This window comes from Colletotrichum spaethianum (assembly GCF_022836535.1).
Source record: "Colletotrichum spaethianum MAFF 239500 DNA, contig01, whole genome shotgun sequence".
Lineage (NCBI taxonomy): Eukaryota > Fungi > Ascomycota > Sordariomycetes > Glomerellales > Glomerellaceae > Colletotrichum > Colletotrichum spaethianum.
The window spans coordinates 326,043-346,136 of NW_026054771.1; the positions used below are offsets into that span (position 1 = coordinate 326,043).

Here is a 20,094-nt window from a genome sequence, read left to right on the forward strand (position 1 = left end):
TTGTCCACCCGCCTACCTACAACTCGCGTCGACCCTTCCCATCCATCGCCGTACACTGTCTAGAGACTCTGCGCAATTGACTGTTTGGCATCTCCTCGAGTCGTATCTCGTCAAAGTCACCATGGACGCCGGCGAAGCCCAGACGAAGGTCATCGCCTGGCTGCACGAGGCCTCCGAGGCCTTCCAAAAAGTGCCTGGATCCGCCGTCCTCATTCGATACATCCAGTCGAGCTACCAGAACGATCCCATCCGATCCGGTATCGAGCTCGTCCTGTTCATATTCTTCGTCCGCTATCTCCTGTCGCCGTCCTATTCCACCCAGAAGCAGAACTTTATCAAACTACGCGACGATGTACGCATGAATGCCTTTCTTCCTTCATATTTCAGCCGTACCCTCTACATCCTGACGCCCGAGTGAATGCTAACGCTATCTGCTAGGAAATCGACGAGCTGGTCGAAGATTGGACCCCCGAGCCCCTCGTCTCCCCCCAAACAACACTTGAGGAGATCGAAGCTGAGAGGTTGCCTGTCATTATTGGGTATGGCTGTCCCCCTTCATGTCCTTCCCTCGGAACGATTCACTAAGTCTACGTCCAGACCTACCGGGCCTAAAACCAAACTTGCAAACGGACGCACCGTCACGAACCTTGCCTCGTATAACTTCTATAACTTCAATGCGAACGAACAAATCAAGGACAAGGCCATCCAGACGCTGCGCACATACGGCGTCGGTCCATGCGGCCCTCCCCAATTCTATGGCACCCAAGACGTGCACATGAAGACCGAGGCAGATATCGCCGCTTATCTTGGTACAGAGGCCTGCATCGTTTACGCCCAAGCCTTCTCCACCATCTCCAGTGTCATTCCGGCCTTTTGTAAACGTGGAGACATTATTGTCGCCGACCGTGCTGTCAACTACTCCATTCGCAAGGGGATGGAGGCCTCCAGAAGCACCATCAAGTGGTACGCCCATGGTGACATGGACGACCTTGAGCGCGTTATTCAAAAAGTGGTCAAGGACCAAAAGGGCAAGAAATTGACGAGAAGATTTATTGTCTCCGAGGGTTTGTTCGAGACAACTGGTGACAGTGCCGACCTGCCTCGACTTGTAAGTAGAGCGCCCGTGTGGACGCCATCAGTACCGGCCGCCCAGACAACATGGTGACTAACAGGCTTGCAGGTCGAACTGAAGGAAAAGTACAGGTTCCGCATTATTCTTGACGAGACATGGTCATTTGGTGTTCTCGGCCGAACTGGTCGCGGGCTTACCGAGGCACAAAACGTCGACCCCTCGCAGGTGGACATGATCGCGGGTTCCCTCGCAGGACCTCTGTGCGCTGGCGGCGGTTTCTGCGCCGGTGCCAAGGATGTTGTCGAACACCAGCGCCTTACGGCGGCGTCCTACACATTCTCCGCCGCCCTGCCTGCCATGCTTGCTGTTACGGCCAGCGAGACTCTTAGTGTTTTGCAGTCCAATCCGGATATCCTCACGCAGTGTCGCGAAAACACTAAAGCTATGAGAGCGCAACTGGACCCTCGCAGCGACTGGGTCGTCTGCACGAGCTCGCCCGAGAACCCCATCATGCTACTGGTGCTCAAGGCTGAGGTCGTCGCTGCACGCAAGCTGACGAGGGAGGACCAGGAACGCTTGCTGCAGGACTGCGTCGATGAGGTAAGTTGTAGCATTCACCGAATTTGTGAAGTCATTGCTGACTGGTTTACACTCAAGGCGCTCGCCAACGGGGTTCTCATTACGCGTCTGAAGAGCATGCCTATTGCCAACAACCTCGATCCCAAGGACAACAGCTGGCAGATTCAGCCCGCGCTCAAGGTGTGCATCACCACAGGCTTGCCGAAAAAGGACATTGAGAAGGCAGGTGTGACAATTCGACACGCCATCACCAAGGTTATGACTAGGAAGTCGAGCTCCAAATCATCATAACGCTGTCCCCATTAGGACCCGAAGTACGTTACGACATGTACTAGACTGGATGACTCGAAGGATGGCCGTGTCCCCAGGGGCATTGTTTGCCAGATAGGTTCGGACTAAGTGTTCAAGATAGAGGACGCCGGGAGGCGGTCGGTGTACATTTTTCCCACCTTGTCCCTCGACCGAGGGGACAGCCGGTCGCACCAAGGCAGTTGGGTGCTCGAATACCCCGCAGAGTTGCTGTATTCCCATGTAATGACAGACATACACATACTACTAATTGATAGAATATGATTCGGTAGCCAGCAAGACAGCTTCGGGTGATGTCTGTGACAAGTTCTATGACACTCAGGATGCAGAGCGACACAGACAAAAGACCAGGAGGGCAAACAAAGGCTGGGCCACGCCATCAAAGACAAGGACGGGAGAGACGAAAGATCGTATGCCCACTTCCCGTAGCCAGGCCGGCGCCGGATCCGGCATCGGGGACAGTCGACTGTATCCAGCTATCTGGTCAAACGCCGCCAACAACCAGCCACCTCGAGAGATGCAGCCTGAGGGTCTAGCCTCTGTCGATTTTTTGCTTTCTTTTCCTCCTTTCGCCTGGGACGGCCAAAGAAATCGGAGCTTCCGTGGCTTCTGGCGCTCTGGGCGTTCTAGACCACCATCGGGTCTTGCTGAGACACGGTCCATCACCCGCTTCCTGCCCTCTTTCGACAACGCTGGCGGCTTGTGAGGTGGAGATTCCGCATTGTGTCCCACGAAGTGCCAAGGCGTAGGACGACCAAGATCAAAGCCCACAACATGGTAAGCATGGCCCAGTCAGTTTGGTACGCTACGCTGCGGTTGGATCGGGTACCCGTCTAGGTGTGTAATCCAAGGCACGCCTCTTGGTTGTTTGACACCGCCTTTGGCCGCCGGGCTTCGGTGTTGGGTTGAAAGGATGCATCCATTCTGGGCTTGGTCCATTGCTTCTTTCTCCATGACGGGAAGCGGGCGGGGAGTCTTGGTCTAGATTTTGGATGTATGGATCTACTGCCTCGTTTCGTTTGGTATAAGATAGCTCGTCCATGTTGGTCCTTGCCGTCTCTTGACCACCCGGTCTCCTTACGCACTCATTCAATCGTTTGATAGCAAGATCAGTTTGTCACTACTCTTTGCTTTCACAAGCAGACCGCCGTTCCTTTACAAAGCCATTCGAAACGAAACAGGAAGATTGCAACCTTATCCATCACGCTGCCTTGCCTCACTGTAAGTCGACGAACAAGCCTCTTCAACTAGGCTTCGGGACTTCCTGTCAACCGGGGAACGAGGATTCCAGTGCAAATGCTGACCTACGTTGTAAGATAAAGATTTGCCAAAAATCCACATTCCTGACCACAATCATTCTAAGCACACATTGTTCCTCTTCCAACTCGACAGCGACATCACGGATCGAACATCAAACATCAAACACAATAAAGACGGTTCATTTGAGAGCATTACTACGACCCTGGAAGACGGTCTTAGTCAACCGGCCATAAAATATAAGGACAAGACGGTACCGGCACTCGCTACATCAACAACGCAACAACCCAAGTCAGGTTGACCTGATTCGAGAGGTAAGTTTTGAGACGGGTGGCTTTGTTGCTTCATTGGATCTTGCAAGGTCCCTTGAGTGCCTGATAATCTTTTCATCGCTCGCGCCTGCTCGTTTGTTACAAGTTGAGACCAACATTCCTGCTCACGACTGAACCCTCCCTTCTCCATCTCCCTCTGTCCCCCTTTCATTCCTCCCTTCTTGGCCCGTCACCCACCCACAACTCCCCACGGGTTTCATTTTACTACGTTCCTGGAGCTCTTGGTATTTTCCTCCGACGTTACAGGGAAACCGAGGCTCCTGCCGCTTGTTTCTCTTCCAATGGGTCGGTTGAGCTGGTGCAAGAGGGTCAGGCGCCATGGTCGCAGCAACGGCTGGCCAAAGGCAAATATTACTTGACTACGCCATGTCGCCCTGCCAGGCGCATCTTATCCTTCTCTTCCTCTTGTAATCTTCATCGTTCGTCTTGTATCGTCGCCTGTCGTTGTCGGCCTCGTATAACCCTGAAGCTGTCTCGACAGCGATCCGTTCCTTTCTGTTGATGTTTTTGCTTTTGTTATAGTCGCTCATTTGAACCTACCATTCTCTACTCTCTTTCAGCTTGGTTAGCTCACACTTCTGCTGTCGTTACAGATTCCAACATTGAACGATCCTGTTCCAGCAAGCCACACGACTTGGACCGAAACCTCGAAAAAGGGTTTCGATTATTACCTTCTCAGGTTTCCTACCTTTGCCCGCCTTTGGCCTAGAATCAACACCTGTACCCTACCAGAACTGAAAGATGAAGTCAGCCGGTCTCCCTTCAGCGCTGGCCCTTGCCCTGGTCGGGCTCTCCGCCGCTCACCCTCATGGTAAGAAAGCACCCAACCTCATTACTGGGCCTGAGTATGTGATTTTGACATGTGAAGATAGGCACTAGAGATGTCAAGGGTACGATTGCCTCTTTCGCTTCGAACACGACCCTCAATGGCATTGCTTATGCACCCTACACCGCAAGTGGACAGTGTAAAACAGCTGGGCAGATTGATGCCGATTTTGCAGAACTGAAGGGGAAATACTCGGTGGTCCGCACCTACGGCACCGATTGCAACCAGATTGCCAATGCTCTTCCTGCGGCAAAGAAGGCCGGCGTGAAACTCTTCTTGGGCATCTTTGATGTTAGCTCGATCCCAACCCAGGTCGCAACCATTGTCTCAGCCGTCAGTAGTGACTGGTCCCTGATCGACACTGTCAGTGTCGGTAATGAATTAGTCAACAATGGCAAGGCCACAGCGCAGCAAATGGTCACCGCCGTAGGCCAGACACGCCAGCTTCTCCGCGCTGCCGGTTACACCGGACCTGTTGTCACTGTCGACACCTTCGTGGCGGTCCTTGCCAACCCCTCGCTTTGCGATGCGTCGGATTACTGCGCAATGAACATCCATCCATTTTTCGACAGTAACACAGCAGCAGAGAATGCAGGCTCTTTCATTACGGGGATGGTCGGCCAGGTTCAGGCCCAGCTCTCTGACAGAAATAAGCGCATTGTCTGCACGGAGACTGGGTGGCCGTGGAAGGGAAACGCCAACGGTGCTGCCGTACCTGGTCTTGAGGAGCAGCAGCTGGCAGTCGACTCGATAAAGAAGGCATATGCAAGCCATCCGAGCGATGTCATTCTCTTTTCAGCCTTCAACGATCTCTGGAAACACGCCGAGGCAGCAACTTTCAATGCCGAGCAGTACTGGGGTATTGGAGCTCTGTACTCGGATTCTGGCAAATGAGTTAAGCAAACAAAAACAAAAGCAACAGGGCAAGGTTTCATAGATGTCAGGCCGCTGGCGGGCCCTGGACGAGGGTATCACACATGACGTTGGTCTGGGATGGTGGTGATTCAATAAATTCTTTTAACCAGTACTCTCTCAATTTCGCGTGGTCACCCCCTCGTTGGAGCAACCTCCGTGTCTTTCAATGCTCGGCATATGCATGGCCACAAAAAGCCAAACACTACTGCAGTAATTTAATTTTTGCTGCCGATGGTTTCGACATGTTGAGCATGTTCCTCTTTCTTCAGCGGCGTCCCCAAAGACCAGTTGTCTTAACTACAGGTGTTGAGACTGACACGTCGCAGAGGCCTCTGAGTCAAAAGTTCTCAACATGTGACCATGGCTAGCAAATTATTGGTTCTCTAGCTAAAACACCAAGTCCCGTTTCTTTCTTCATCAGTCTTCCATTATTTTCTTGTTCTTTTCTTTCAATCCGAATCGTTTTCTTTCTCTAGAGCTAAAGTGGCCATTCTCGGCAGAGTGCATAGTCATTGCGTTGTAGACTTGGAGCCCCAAGGGTCGAAGTCCGACTTCTCATCATTCAGTCTTCTGACCACTCCCTTCTCTGAATGTCAAGTATTGCAGTGACCGTTCTTTTCTTGCCACTCATATCTGGTTCGGACACGGTCCGCCATCGCCTGACGCTGGTGGATGGCAGCCCAGTCGAAGTTGGTTTATACAATATGGGTATATGCAGCGTCACTCCCTTGCCCTTAACGGGTGAGGAACATTATGAGTGGGCCTCCAAACTGTAACAGCACATGAAAAACATGCACTTCTGGCATGTGGTTCTCAGTTAAGGGGTTACAAATCATACGGAATCAACCCCTTATACACATTTACCTATACAGTATCCGCGGGATTTCTTGGTTCGTCCCCTTTTCAAGCCGTTCAGCAGTATCAATGGAGGAATACGACTTTCTAATTGGTGCTGTAAACAAAAACGCGGCCTTACATGTTCAACCCTTCTGATCAGCCCTCGTTGCATTTGAGGACAAGTTACTTGACGCCATCCGCAATGAACCAAGAGTAGTGGAGCTCTCTTACGTTTCTGCCCCGAGTAAGAGAACAATGCCGTCACTCTTTAAGTATATACCAGGCAGTAGCAGAAGAGCAGAGGGGGAGAGTTGACTTTAAGGATGACGGTCACAATATCATGGGACAGATAGAGGCCTAGAGACTGGATGGCATCGCCCCCCTTTTATAAAAACTTTGCTGTGGTACACTGGCTGGAAAGCTCAGATCTTGGAAACATTGACAGTGTGGACATCGCCTCTCATGCCGAGCTGGCCACCGCCAAGCCATTGCTTCCGCTCGAAAGCTCTAAGTGTTACATCACACAAGTCTCACGTCTTATGGTCGCGTCTGCGCTCCGGACCATTGCTAAAACTGCGAACCACATATTGGTTGCACACAGCCAGACGGACTGGTGAAGATCTAGTAACGGCTCCATTGTTGTTGGTTAAATCGGAAAGATCTGTCTTCAGCCCGAATCAAAGGTTTGATATTTCGTCTCAGTCGCTATCAAAACTATGATGGGCTTTGATTTGTTCGAAAGCTGTCTTATTTCTGGAATGTTCCTCGAGATAAGCTCGATCGACATTTCATGCCTTCAACCGCCCGGCTCCGCTGTGGCCAACGGCGCAATTCGTAGTTACCCAACCAAGAAGTCACGACGAGACTAAGCGCCGACAGCATGAATATCCTTGATACGCCCCTGGCTGGGTCTGACCCAGGAAACAGAGACGTGGCATGGGAGAAAGCCAGGCGAGGTCTCAACAGTTAACCCGGCTTCAACCACTTGTCGCGATGTAATCATGGGGTTCGTTAGTAGAAGTAGAACCGTATCGATGCAATAGACGGGCCATCCGCCTTCTGTGTGATAGCAAGACAGGGAGTCGCTAGTACGACCCCGCAGTACCCTTGCCCACATGCCATGGCTGATTCTCAAGGCAACTCGGTGGCACATAACACCTTTGTTGGGTCTTTAAGACTGATTTCTTGTTGGTCCCTTGAATTGCCGAACTGCACCAATGTTATAGAAGCTAAGTTGGTTGTCGTCACTCTGTCTCTCCTGCAGTCGCCAACTGCCCATTCACTGTTGCAAACCGGAAGCAGCAATCGGGCCATTGAATTTGGCTTCAGTTGCCAATGGTCTTGATGGGGCTGTATTACGGTATTTGGCTGCGGGTTTCATCTGCGCAACCCTGCGTCTGTGCCGTTGTCTTGCATCTCTAGTGCTGAACCCATCACCTGCACTGAACACGGGAACCTTTCCGCGGTGAAAAAGCGAGGGATCATATCTGACAGTCTGGACATCACCATTCACTTTGTCACTAGCAAGTTCTCGGAGCACGTGAAGTTGAACTTGCCCGGTGTCCCGAAAGCCTTCGATCACAACGTCCCGTCTGCGCCAATGCAGAAGCGCAGCAGCAAAACGCTTCCAGCCCTGAACAAGCGGGCCGAGTTCAGCGGAGCCTTCTGTTTAGTGTATGTTGGCGTAACACAGACTGCTCCACTTATGCCACCTAGGAAAGCACCAGGTACCTTTGCCGTGTGACAAGGTAGGCGAGCCTTACAAAGGGTGAGTCTAGCCACGTGGATCTTACCCGGGGATCTTCTAACAAACCAGCCGGTGTAGATGTTCAGTCAGCCAGACTCAACATGAAAGTGCCTAGAGACTGCAATGAGGATACCAAACTTCCTCGATGCCTCGAACCCTATTCGAAACGCAGTGCTCCTAGGACCATGGAGCTTGGGTGTCCGCGTTGGTAATGGTTATGCCACTCGTACGTCGTGTAGCTGATTTCGCAGGCCTGCAGTCTTCCGGTCTAATTCATGGTGCGAGCTTGAACGGCTTCTGTATTGATATGATGTAGGGCAGGTGCAAGTTATGAGCGGAACATGAGCGAAGTACATGCTCTTTGGGAGATGTCAAAAGGCTACATGTGACCAGTCACGTGAGTAACGCTCACAGTGTCAAGGTGCATCTGACAGTTGCACCCGGGCCTGGAAATCTACCACGTACTTTCAGCGAGCTATCCACGCGGTTGATAAAACTCGGCCAGACACATGTGGTCTTAGTAAAATCCTGTCTCCATCCTCTTTTTATCACCTCGGTCACTAGAAGAACGCAGAGAGCCAAAGAGAGAACCATAGGGCTAGCATGGACAAAAGAGAAAAGAGTAGTGGATACAAGATACCTAGTAGAGGCAAATAGTCCCTAAAATGTGCCGGCTCTTCTTGTACCACCTGCGTCCGACCTTATGTTGAGATCCTTGCAAACTCTTTATAGCTTGATTATTTCAACCAACTCAATTCCCAAATTTCATGAGAAAAAGTTGGCTACTTCGACTGCGGATAGCTAGGCATGGGACGAGAAACAGAGAAACACGCCATTGCGGGCCCGACGAGCGCTGGTTCTCACACGATTCCTAGCACCGACAGTGGCAGTGGCAGTGTCCTGGAACGACAAATGGGCTGCAGCGGCTTCCGATCACCCGACGGGCCACTAACTAGGTAATCGTCTCCGCTTTGGCAGTACCTGAACCAAGAAACAGATCGAGATGGGTTTTTGCCGCAGATCCCTGGAACACCACCCGAAAAAGATACTCCCCGTCCTGTGCACTTACACCGGAAATGCCATCTGTTTGATTCGACCTGTCTCAGCTCTCCACGCGGCCGCGCCCACCTATGTATACTATTTGTGTGGCCAATGTTCAAAGCTTAGACAAGGGTTGTTATTGATGTACCAAGGGAGTCAATCCCTTTGCTTTACTTATGGTCCAAGGTACCGCCGGTACTTGTGCAAATAGAAGCATAGGGGAGGACCCTGCTTACCTTAGACACTCGAATCAACAACATGCGGTGAGCTTCAACGAACCACCGCACAGCACTCAGCACCTCTTTCCTCATTCTACACTACCTTGTTCACCTTCGTCCTTTTTCACTCTCCAACTCCGGCAGCTGCCTCTCCAGCAACCCAAACTCGTTCAATTGGGTTCCAGGAGTTTGCTCGAGCGGCCCGCTGCCTTTCATCCCTCTCTCCCAACCATTTCTGCCGCCTCAGTCGCATCTTAAACTGTCGCAATCGCAATGGCCACCCCCGCCAATGCCCCTGCGGCAGCCGCGGGATCAGCGTCACGTGGAAAGCCGACAAAGACGAGGGAATACCCGCTCATGTCACGCCGCCAAGTCGAAGGCTTGATTGCTCAGGGCAGAGTCGTCACAATCATTGACCAATTTGTCGTCAAGCTGGATGGGTGGTTAGCGTACCACCCTGGCGGCGACAAGGCTATCCAGCACATGGTCGGGCGGGATGCCACCGACGAAGTCACAGTGTATGCACCTTCATGCGATTCCAGACTCTGCGTCCTCTTCGACACAAGTAGCTGACCTGGCTTCCAATACTGTAGACTGCACTCCCCGGAGGCCAAGGCGCAGATGACAAGGTATCGAATCGGCAGAATCGAGGGACACTGGAGGAACTTTGTGCCGCCTATCCAGGGAGGCAAGTTCAGGACTCTCGATGAGGATAGCCCCGACGTCGACGACGCCGAGGATGATGAAACCCTGCGCTTCTTTGGCGCCTCCTCCCCCAGCGACGTCAGCTCCCGCGAAGCTTCCCCCGTCTTCGACACTGCAGACAATAATATACGCCGCAGACACGGTGCGGCATCCGTCTCTTCGGCGACCTCGGCTACCGACGACGCTCACGACGACAAGGACATGGACGGAACCGCCTTCCTCGACTCGGAGACGCGCAAGCAGATCCGCCTTGATCTCGATAAATACCCTACCCTGGATGAAGAGACACAGGGGCAGATTGTACACAAGTACAGGCTTCTTGACGAGCGCATCAAGGTCGAGGGGCTGTACGACTGCGACTACCGTGCCTACGCCATCGAGGTGATACGGTATACGCTCCTCTTTTCCGGTATGCTGACCTTCCTGCGGTGGGGATGGTATTTCCTGAGTGCCGCCTGCCTGGGTTGTTTCTGGCACCAGCTGGTCTTCACTGCTCATGATGCTGGACATATGGGCATTACCCACAACTTCCACGTTGACACATGCATCGGCATCTTCATCGCTGACTTTATGGGCGGGCTATCCATCGGCTGGTGGAAGCGGAACCACAACGTGCACCACATCGTCACCAACTCCCCTGAGCACGACCCCGATATTGAGCATTTGCCCTTCTTCGCCGTGTCTCACCGGTTCCTCGGCAACTTGACATCGTCCTATTACGAACGCGTGATGGAGTATGACCTCGCAGCCAAGTTCTTCCTATCGTTGCAGTCGTATCTGTACTACCCCATCATGCTGTTCGGTCGATTCAATCTTTACAGGCTCTCGTGGGACCACCTCATAATGGGCCGTGGCCCCAAGAAGGGCATCGCCTGGTGGCACCGCTGGCTCGAGGTGGCCGGGCAGGTCTTCTTCTGGGCCTGGTTCGGCTACGGCATCGTGTACAAATCTATCCCTACCAACTGGGACCGCTTCGTCTTTGTAATCGTCAGCCACATGTTCCAAGCGCCGCTGCACGTCCAGATCACGCTGTCTCACTTCGCCATGAGCACGGCCGACCTGGGCCCCCACGAGTCGTTCCCACAGAAGATGCTACGCACTACCATGGATGTTGACTGCCCGACTTGGCTCGATTTCTTTCACGGGGGGTTGCAGTTCCAGGTTGTTCACCACATGTACCCACGCATCCCGCGGCACAACCTGCGTAAGACGCAGAGGCTCATACAGGAGTTTTGCAACGACGTAGGCATCCCCTATGCCCTGTACGGCTTCGTCGATGGCAACAAGGATGTTATCGGTCGGCTCGCGGAAGTATCTCGACAGGCGGCCATCTTGGCAAAATGCCAAAAGGTTGCTGCCGATCACATTCAGGGCGGCCATCGTCACTGACCGTATCTAATTCGTCGGGCTCTCTTCTCCGGGTCACCCTCCTCGCGTCCCTTGATGTCTGGCTGTAAACAACGCGGGGATGTGGAAGAGGGCTCTCTGTCTTCACCGGTGTAGAGAATGGAAAGAGGCATATGAGATGCATACATGCGACATGCTTGAAGCCTGTGGTGTTCGAGCCAAGGTCGACTGTAATGTCTAGGAATGAATCGATCTCTCATGAAATGCAGATGTGTATGCTTGTATCTGTGTGGTGACTGGGTGAGCTGAGTCGCATGGCTTGGACCGGGATACCTGATCCGAGCCTCTCCACAATGTCCATCGAAGCCATGAACATAACCTGTGAGGTCAATGATATGTGTAAGTACGTAGATGGTGCAGTAGGTAATGAGAACCAGCTTCACCATCACCACAGGAATCCGTGTTTCTTGTCATGCCCTGCGCACAAGCGTGGTGCGCATACCGCCATCTTGCTCTCTCTTGGTCCGCCGTTCACTGAGTTTTACTTTTGGTACATATCGTGTCTTCGAGAAAAGGGGAGGAGGCGAGGAAAGCAAACCGCGAGTGTTGGGACAAGAAACATTGAACGCTGAGCAACCACAGATATGCGCGGGAGACTGTTTGCGTTCGTTGAGTACCTCCTGCCAGAGCTATGCCATCCGGCCCCGCCAAGGAGACAAGGGCCTCGGATTGTGATCTGCCCCGTAAACACGCCCCGGCCACATCCATCTCCGCCAAACTCCGTAAGCCAAGGATAGTTGCTGCGGGATGATGATAGTCTGAGACGAGGACCGAAGGTGCATGGTAGCGTCTCCATGCCTGGTAGTCAGGGTGCCACTTTGGAACGCTGAGTGTGATGTGCTGCAAGCGTTTCGCACGCAACTACGGAGCACCTATGTATGTGTGTCTTGTTCGGCAGCGGGAAGGCTGTCTTGGCCGACTACGCAGATGAACATGCGGACGCAAGCCTTCGGAGAAGCCTCATGGAGCGGTCAATCATGAAATGGTCGGGCAGATGTCCGGCTCCCCGGAGGAGCCGTCGGGAGACTGGGAAGCGAGACAGTGTCTTGGATGGTTATTCCATTGACCACTTGGCCTCTGACTGGAAGTTGACGGTCACGCCCCTGCTACCATAGCAAGAGCACCACCGTTTGGGATTCTTTCAGCGATGCCTTTGCCCCAGAAAACACATCTATGCCTGTCTGTCATCCGAGATAGTCATGGCTGGACGGCTCTGAGTTGGAAGATACATCTCCTTGTTTGTATTACCCCCACGCAGGTAATAGCTTAGGTATGAGCATACTATTTGTTTTCGGTCCCGGAGGGCCGCCTCTGGCCGAGGGTGTGAGAGTGGTGGGTAGACGCTGGTCGAAGCTTAGAGGGATAAACTTGCTGTGCTTTCATGCCTTCACTGACCATCAAAGGACCAGACCCTGGAAAGTATTTAAGATACTGGTGGGACTCGACACGATGTGATACTGTTGTCTGTTCAATATTCTTCGCCCTCGAAACTTCCGTCTCCAAGGATCAACATCGCATGAATTTTCCGTATTAAGAACCCAGTGTCAGGTTTGCACCTCGCTTTCGAGACACGACAGAAAGGGTTTTTTTGCAGCTGGAACCTCGCTTCACGTAGCACTTGTTAACACTTTTTACTTAGTTCTGCAAATCTACAGCGAATCCGTCTTTTCAGAACCACCAAAGGGGTTTCAGAGCTCTCGCCCATGGGCAAGAGTAAAATGGACGACGCTGCAGCGGCTCGGATCCGCAAAGCTAGGGGTGACAAAGTAAGTGCTCGAGATGACGGGAGTACAGGTAGTGAGCCTTCGCAAGGATGACCAACCACCGGATGAGCAGGACGAATTTGCAAAACGGGCCGCCATGGCCGCTCAGGCGAACAGGGACAGGGAGGCATCAAACAGAGAGCAGCAAGGGGCCCAGTCGAGTGGTGGAAGCAGACAGGAGGACGGGAGGCAGAAATGAGGGGCTTGCTGTCTCCCAAAGGGTGGAAGGAGGAGAGGTTTTGGGTTCAAAGCAGATACAAAATGACATGTCGTGGATTAGAGCAAGCTTGTTTTCGTGCTCCAACATGAGAGATCTGGGCCTCCTCAGAGGGCGTGGACGACGGAACCCAAACTTTAAGAGCGAGAACGTAGTTTTTATCGAAAATATCAACAGGTTCTAGCAGGGCCGTCGGGCAAAGTAGCTCGGAATCAAGGCCATATTCTCCATTCGTTTCGTGAAGTCACAAGTAGAGGAGATTAAGGAGACTGAGAGAAAGACGCTCCAAACCGAGCAAACACAGACGCAGGCGATGCCGCGGGCAGGTGTGGGTAAAAGTTGTCTAGGTCGACCCAAACCACTGGAATTTCGGGGACGGAGCCATTCAACGTGAGTGGCTGGGATGAGCGCTGCAATATTGGCCCCGGGAAACCAGGATCTGCCACTTGGGATAAGTTGCCATTGGCCCAAACTATTGTTTGTGACCCAACTGCCACCTCTTCTTCCGAGGGGAGGGCCAGCCACCAAGGATTCTCTTGATGGTGTGGAATCGTCAGACGAAGAGAAGTTGGATGATTGCCCAGACCCTCTGTCGCGCTGGACTTGTTGATCGATCAATCAAGAACGCTTCGTCTTGACGCTTTCGCTTGGGGGGTCCAGAGGAACAACGATTCGGGAAGACGGACTGCAGGACGATGCCTGGGTCGTCAGCCCAGAGATCGCATCAGAGAATGATCAGGGGGGCCAAACGACGGCACGAAGAGAGTGGTGTCGGCCATGGTGAGGTGTAGGATGACATCTCAGAAACGTCTCATAGGGAAGCCCGACTCAGCCCTGCTGTTCGAACTCTCAGCGTAGCGCACTGAGACAAGGCTGATATCGAGGCTTCTCGACGATGCCGTCAGCTACAACCTTGACCGCGTTCCAGGTCATAGTGCTTCAGCATCATATCAAGTACAAAGGTCTGCGGCCGAGTCGATGAGGCAGACAAGGAGGAAAACGAGGCAATAGGACCAGGCTCGATATACGCATGACAGAAGCAATTGCCAAGTTTGCTTATGTAGGTCGCCTTCTCGGAAGTAGATTGCCGTAGCCCCGCCGGCCTTGTAGCTACATTGGGCTTTGAGGGGTCGCCATGAGATTGACTCAGAGATTGCGACAAGGGCGATGAGGTGGGCGGGTAGGCTTGGTGATGATAGGCGGCTGGAACAGAGAGACAAGGTGTAGTTCTTCAGGACGCTCGTAGGAAGCATGCTTCTCGGAACGAGCCATCAAACATGCGGACGTGGCCTGAGCATAGCCACCTAAACATCGTGCCAAGGCCGTCTAGCCTAGGTAAATTGCCTGGAATCTGGATACCATGTAGGGTGTTGGTGGTGAACCAAGGTCGATCAGAGGTTGCGGTGGACAGAAGGGGCACGGTCGAGTGTAAGTACCAACTCAGTCAGACGCTTGACTATAATAAACAGGTTGAGGTTGCCAAGGACGAGTAGCGTAGACATAACGATGTTGGCTCAAGCAACAGAAAGGTAGCTGTTTCTAGGGAGTACGAACACTTACGTGCATAGTGAGTTTGGTTTGAAGTCAGCGCCTTGGTGCCCTCGCTGCCTCAGTAATTTAGCGAGAAGAGAAGGTCGCCCAGCCACATTGTTTTGAGAGAGATTGCGAACCGGCTTCGGCGGTCTTCAGCGGTCTTCAGCTGTATGTAACTGCTAACTAGTTCAGCTACTAAATGGGACGTCACTTAACGGGGGAGGGGTCGGCAACTGATCTGGCCGGTAGGTGAAAGGTGGGGAAGAAGTAAAATATAAAAAGACAACACGGGCAAGGAAAAAAGAAGTGTGGAGCAAGCACCCCCCTGTTACTAGTGCCCTGACCTATCGGACCTCTTGTCTCCTCCAACTGCGTGACGCCACACGCCGTCTGCATCTGCCGCCTGCTGTTCTGTTTCGTTCTGCGACTAGTGCTGCACCCGCCTCTTTCGACATCCCGAGCCTGCTTTTGCTGCTCGGTGTATCTGCCTGTTCTATCTGCTGTCCGTCCGTGCCCGGCCGCAGCCTCACCACGTCGACAAGCAGCCCATCGTATCTTTTTTATTTCAACCTCTGATTACTCTGGAAATTTGGGGCTCTTGTTTTCCCACCATCTTTTCGCCTAGCATTTCCCTGTTGCCCCACTAGCGACTACGTACCGTTACTGAGACCCCGGAGTGAACCCAGCTCAACACCGCTCGACTTTGGAACTCAGCTTATCCTCCACCCTTTCAGCCCAACTCAGACTAGCAGACGCAACTCAACTCTGCTTCAGTTCCGCGACACGACGTATCGGGAGATGATCCCGTTGCTGTTGTCTCGACCTCGGCATCAACCATGGACGTCAGCATTCAGAGAGCTCTCAACGACAAGCTCTACGACAAGCGCAAGGTTGGCGCACTCGAGTACGTCTCTCACCAACCCCCCTTCTAACTTACCACTGCTCCTCGTACCATGACCACCACGTCTCACCTCACTCATTGTCGAACCCCATTGACACCTCTCCCACTTGACAACATACTGACATCGTACAACTCATTAGACTCGAGCGAGTCATCCGTGAACTCGTCGTGACTAGGGATTACCCTAGAGTCCAGGCCATCCTCGAGCAGCTTTGCAATGAGTTTGCATATGCCGTCCATCAGCCCCATGCCCGGAATGGAGGTTTGATAGGCCTGGCTGCAGCTGCCATTGCTCTTGGTCATGTATGCCCGCCCCTTCTTTCCAGTCTCGGCTCACTTCAGTGTCGCTGACGTTTCTCCCAGGAGCTACCCCGCTATCTCGAGAAGATCGTGCCACCAGTGCTTGCATGCTTCACCGATCAAGATGCCAGAGTCAGATACTACGCATGTGAAGCCATGTACAACATCGCCAAAGTCGCCAAGGGGGAGATCTTGATTTACTTTAACGATATCTTTGACGCCCTCTGCAAGGTATGCCGCCACCCTCACTGCTGCCATAATACCCCATGCGCGTTCTTGACTGACCTTGGTGCCTTAGCTGGGAGCAGACTCTGAGCTGTCCGTTAAAAACGGTGCCGAGCTGCTCGACCGCCTCATCAAAGACATTGTCTCCGAATCGGCTGCTTCGTACGTCTCCGTCCTCGAGGGAGAGCTGAGCCAGGAAATCAGTGACAAGGATGAGCTCCAAGATCGCCCTCCTCCCCCCACTGCGTTCTCCTTGCGCCGCTTTATTCCCCTTCTCCAGGAGCGCATCTGGGTCATCAATCCCTTCACTCGTCAATTCTTGGTGGGCTGGATTACCTTGCTCGATTCCATTCCCGATTTGGAACTCGTCACCTTCCTTCCCGACTTCTTAGGAGGCTTGCTCAGGTTCTTGAGTGACCCAAACAGAGATGTGCATGTTGCAACAAGAGCTTGCCTTGATAAGTTCCTCAGCGAGATCAAGAGAATATCTAGGATCAAAAAAGGCATTGCCGAAAGCAAAAAGTCACGCGAGGGTGGCAAACGCAAGCGTGAAGAGTCGGTCGACTCGGGTAGTGTACAGATTGGCCCAGAAGAAGGTGATGAGGTTGACTCCCAGACCGACGATAGCGAGAGCAGCGGCGAGGAAGATTGGATACCCGGTCAAGACGTCCAGATTAATTATCGAAAGATACTCGAGATATTGACCGCTACGCTTGATTCTCCTCTCGGTAAGCTCCCCAAATCGATTAAGAGTTATAGTCTGTACATTTGTGGACACGGCTGACTAACATTATAGAAGAGGATTCTCTCTTGGAGTCTCTACGATGGATCGTTGAGTTCTTGGATATCTGCCCGGAGGAAGTGCTGCCGTTTACTCCAAAGATTCTGGCTCATATGCTGCCTGCTATGGCCAGCGGCGTTGAATCTATCCGTCAAGCTGCTGCTCGTGTCAACGCTGGCTTGATGGATTACGTGGTCTCCCTCTCCGACGAACCCGAAATCGGCGGCCCTTCTCAATCTACCTCACGCATTCCAGTTTCTGGTGAAAAACAAGACGGGCCATCCAGTGCGCGGGCTTCTCTATCTAGTTCGCGAGACCTCGAACTGAGAAGCCCGACCCCAGCCCAAGGCCACAACCGCTCTCTGTCGACTCCGAACCCGCCCTATGCAAGCAACCATCCCCAAGTGGATCTGGACTATGCCGCAGCAGTTAATGCCTTGACACTTCTGTTTCTCAATGACCATGAGGCGACCCGGGTTGCTGCTCTGACGTGGTTGATTATGCTTCACAGGAAGGCCCCTAGAAAGGTGCTCGCTTTCAACGACGGAACTTTCCCTGCCTTGCTTAAGACGCTCTCCGATCCAGCCGAAGCCGTTGTTACCAAGGACCTGCAGCTTCTCTCTCAGATTTCTCGCAACAGCGAAGACGACTACTTCTCCAATTTCATGGTGAACCTACTGCAGCTCTTTGCTACCGACAGAAAACTGCTCGAGACGCGAGGCAACCTTATCATCCGTCAGCTTTGCGTCAGTTTAAGCGCAGAGCGGATCTATCGCACGCTTGCAGATTGCATTGAAAAGGAGGAAGATGTTGAGTTTGCCAGCATCATGGTCCAGAATCTGAACAACAACCTTATCACGGCTCCAGAGCTGTCGGAACTGCGCAAGAGACTTCGCAATCTGGAGTCAAAGGTAACCAGTCAGCCCCTTGTGGATTCGTCAGTTACTCACAAATCATGTCTAGGATGGCCAAACATTCTTTGTCGCCCTTTTTCGCTCGTGGTGCTACAATGCTGTCGCCACATTTTCCCTTTGCCTACTAGCGCAAGCTTACGAGCAGGCTTACAATCTCTTACAGATCTTGTGAGTCCTTGTAACGCCGCCATTCATCTTGTATCGAGCTAACCAGAAGACAATAGTGCCGAGTTGGAGATGACGGTGAACATTCTCATCCAGATCGACAAGCTGGTCCAGTTGATAGAATCTCCTGTGTTCACCTGTGAGTTTCTCGAGGTCCATTGATCCTTGATTCATTAGCTAATGTGCCGTGCCCAAGACCTTCGACTGCAGCTGCTGGAGCCGGAGAAGTTCCCTCATCTGTACAAATGTCTATACGGTCTCTTGATGCTTCTCCCACAATCCTCGGCCTTCGCTGCCCTCAAGAACCGCCTGAACGCTGTCAGCTCCATCGGCTACCTTCACATTGCTCCCAAAGTGTAAGTGCCATCCATTACACATTCTCTCATCCAAAGACACGGATCATTGCCGTGACATGGTATGACTACATATAAAACCTGGGATATTAGCTAACACTAGTCTCACAGCAGCCCCCCTTCTGCCACCAGCTCAACCTACGACAGGCCGAACAGACTCAAGAGCCGGGAAGACAGCATCATCCGATGGAATGAGCTGCTTGAAAAGTTTCGGACCGTGCAAGAAAGGGCCAGGCGAGCCCAGAGACATTCTGGCGACGTCGATGACGGTCGAAGCAGCCTTGGAGTCGCAGATCTGCGCCTAGGGGATGGTCTTGAGACGAAAGGCCCCAAAGAGGCACGTAATCCAAGTGGGCCACCGGTCCCCATCAAGGACCCCCTTCCTCCAGCTGTACCGCCGGCGGTCAAGAGGTCGGGTCTCGGGATGAGGCAGATTAGAAACCTGGGAGGCGCAGTCAGGGGAAAGCGGCCCGGTTAACGTCCTGCCGCATAAGGCTAGTTGTCTTTAGCGAATAGTTGTTCTAATACCCCTCGACACAAGTAGATAGAAATCAGTCTGTGTCTGTATTGTAGACCGTATCAAAGAAGGAGAATTGTCATCAACGGCCCTTGTGAGGACTTTCACGCTCAACGAGACCCTCAAAGATGGCGTCACGGTGGTGTGTGATGGTGTGAACTTCTGCGCGTAGATGCTCGAGTTCGGCCCTGGCCGACTTCACATCGTCAGGAAGGCCAGAGAATTGGTCAACTTCTTCGTCTAATCCCTTCTTTTGGGCCAAGAGGCCAAGATAATCTGCTTCTTCCTGCGCTATCTGCTCGATCGTGGGATGAGAAGCAACGGGATGTTGATTGAGATTGGACTTGCGGTCCCTGAGCTCAGGGATTCGCGCAGCCATGGCTTTGACCCTCCTTTGCATCTCTAGGTTCTGGCGGGCCAGTTCGTTGGCGGGCTTGTAATCATCGCTGCGCAAGGTCCGTAGCAACTCGTCGACCGCGGCCGACTCTTGCTCAATGTACTTTTGAAGGATTTGCACGCGGACTCTCATCTGCTCCAGCTCCGACGCTTCCGCGTGTAGTCCGATCATTGAGCGGCCGAGGGTTTCGGCATCCGGATAGGCGACTGAAAGCTCACATGATAATGTGGCCATGGAGTTGAGAGCGGTGCGTCCTTCCCGGGTAAGGTGATCTTGGACGGCGCCGAGCATCCTCTCTCGGGCGGTGGCGGAGGTCGATAGGTCTGAGTTGAGTTCGGACTGGTCCCGCGCGGCGGCGGATTCTTGGATGGCGCCAAGCTCGGCCCGGGCGACTAGCTCGCGCTCATCATCGGCTGTCTCGTTGGAGTTGGCCAGCACAAGGAGGGCTTTTAGCGTCTCAGGGTTGCGCTCGAAAGCAGGGACTGAGCGGCCCTGGTATTTCGAGGAGAGCCAGTTGTCGACGTAACTCCAATCTTTGGCGGTGGAGGCGGCGATGCGAGCTATTGAGGGCGAAAATATGGCGGTTGAGGGTGGGAGGTGAGCCATGTTGCGATGCGGTGAGAGTCGTGTGTCTCTCTCATGCAGAGTTGGGGGGTTTTCTGGGAGGTCCTTTTTTCTTCTTCTTCTTTTTTGTGCTGTTTTTTTGGTATACGAGTCAGCACTTGGAGTTTGCTCCTGGTTTGATGTATCTTCTTGGCTGCAGTCCGCAGGTTGCAGACAAGC

General features: G+C 52.8%; 7 protein-coding genes across 7 annotated transcripts; 6 read left to right on the forward strand and 1 right to left on the reverse strand.

Annotated features, from left to right (window-relative positions):
* Positions 1-121: 121 nt before the first annotated feature.
* Positions 122-1,942, forward strand: ColSpa_00088 (serine palmitoyltransferase 2; the record flags this gene model as incomplete). The annotated part of the gene is made up of 5 exons (XM_049266300.1): positions 122-352; positions 439-539; positions 598-1,108; positions 1,181-1,672; positions 1,730-1,942. The coding sequence occupies 5 exons, from the start codon at positions 122-124 to the stop codon at positions 1,940-1,942; spliced, it is 1,548 nt and encodes a 515-aa protein (XP_049122257.1).
* Positions 1,943-4,290: 2,348 nt separating this feature from the next.
* ColSpa_00089 (cell surface mannoprotein MP65) lies at positions 4,291-5,269 on the forward strand (the record flags this gene model as incomplete). The annotated part of the gene is made up of 2 exons (XM_049266301.1): positions 4,291-4,360; positions 4,422-5,269. The coding sequence occupies 2 exons, from the start codon at positions 4,291-4,293 to the stop codon at positions 5,267-5,269; spliced, it is 918 nt and encodes a 305-aa protein (XP_049122258.1).
* Positions 5,270-9,406: 4,137 nt separating this feature from the next.
* Positions 9,407-11,227, forward strand: ColSpa_00090 (delta 8-(E)-sphingolipid desaturase; the record flags this gene model as incomplete). Its single annotated transcript, XM_049266302.1, has 2 exons — positions 9,407-9,651; positions 9,727-11,227. 2 exons carry the CDS (start codon positions 9,407-9,409, stop codon positions 11,225-11,227), a joined length of 1,746 nt encoding a protein of 581 aa, XP_049122259.1.
* A 1,721-nt stretch (positions 11,228-12,948) lies between these two features.
* Positions 12,949-13,207, forward strand: ColSpa_00091 (uncharacterized protein; the record flags this gene model as incomplete). The annotated part of the gene is made up of 2 exons (XM_049266303.1): positions 12,949-13,011; positions 13,040-13,207. 2 exons carry the CDS (start codon positions 12,949-12,951, stop codon positions 13,205-13,207), a joined length of 231 nt encoding a protein of 76 aa, XP_049122260.1.
* A 2,387-nt stretch (positions 13,208-15,594) lies between these two features.
* On the forward strand, positions 15,595-18,206 carry ColSpa_00092 (protein VAC14; the record flags this gene model as incomplete). The annotated part of the gene is made up of 7 exons (XM_049266304.1): positions 15,595-15,662; positions 15,800-15,962; positions 16,023-16,190; positions 16,258-16,912; positions 16,981-17,876; positions 17,929-18,047; positions 18,104-18,206. The coding sequence occupies 7 exons, from the start codon at positions 15,595-15,597 to the stop codon at positions 18,204-18,206; spliced, it is 2,172 nt and encodes a 723-aa protein (XP_049122261.1).
* An 18-nt stretch (positions 18,207-18,224) lies between these two features.
* On the forward strand, positions 18,225-18,875 carry ColSpa_00093 (protein VAC14; the record flags this gene model as incomplete). The annotated part of the gene is made up of 2 exons (XM_049266305.1): positions 18,225-18,400; positions 18,530-18,875. The coding sequence occupies 2 exons, from the start codon at positions 18,225-18,227 to the stop codon at positions 18,873-18,875; spliced, it is 522 nt and encodes a 173-aa protein (XP_049122262.1).
* Positions 18,876-18,996: 121 nt separating this feature from the next.
* On the reverse strand, positions 18,997-19,917 carry ColSpa_00094 (uncharacterized protein; the record flags this gene model as incomplete). The annotated part of the gene is made up of 1 exon (XM_049266306.1): positions 18,997-19,917. The coding sequence occupies one exon, from the start codon at positions 19,915-19,917 to the stop codon at positions 18,997-18,999; it is 921 nt and encodes a 306-aa protein (XP_049122263.1).
* Between the last annotated feature and the right edge of the window lie 177 nt (positions 19,918-20,094).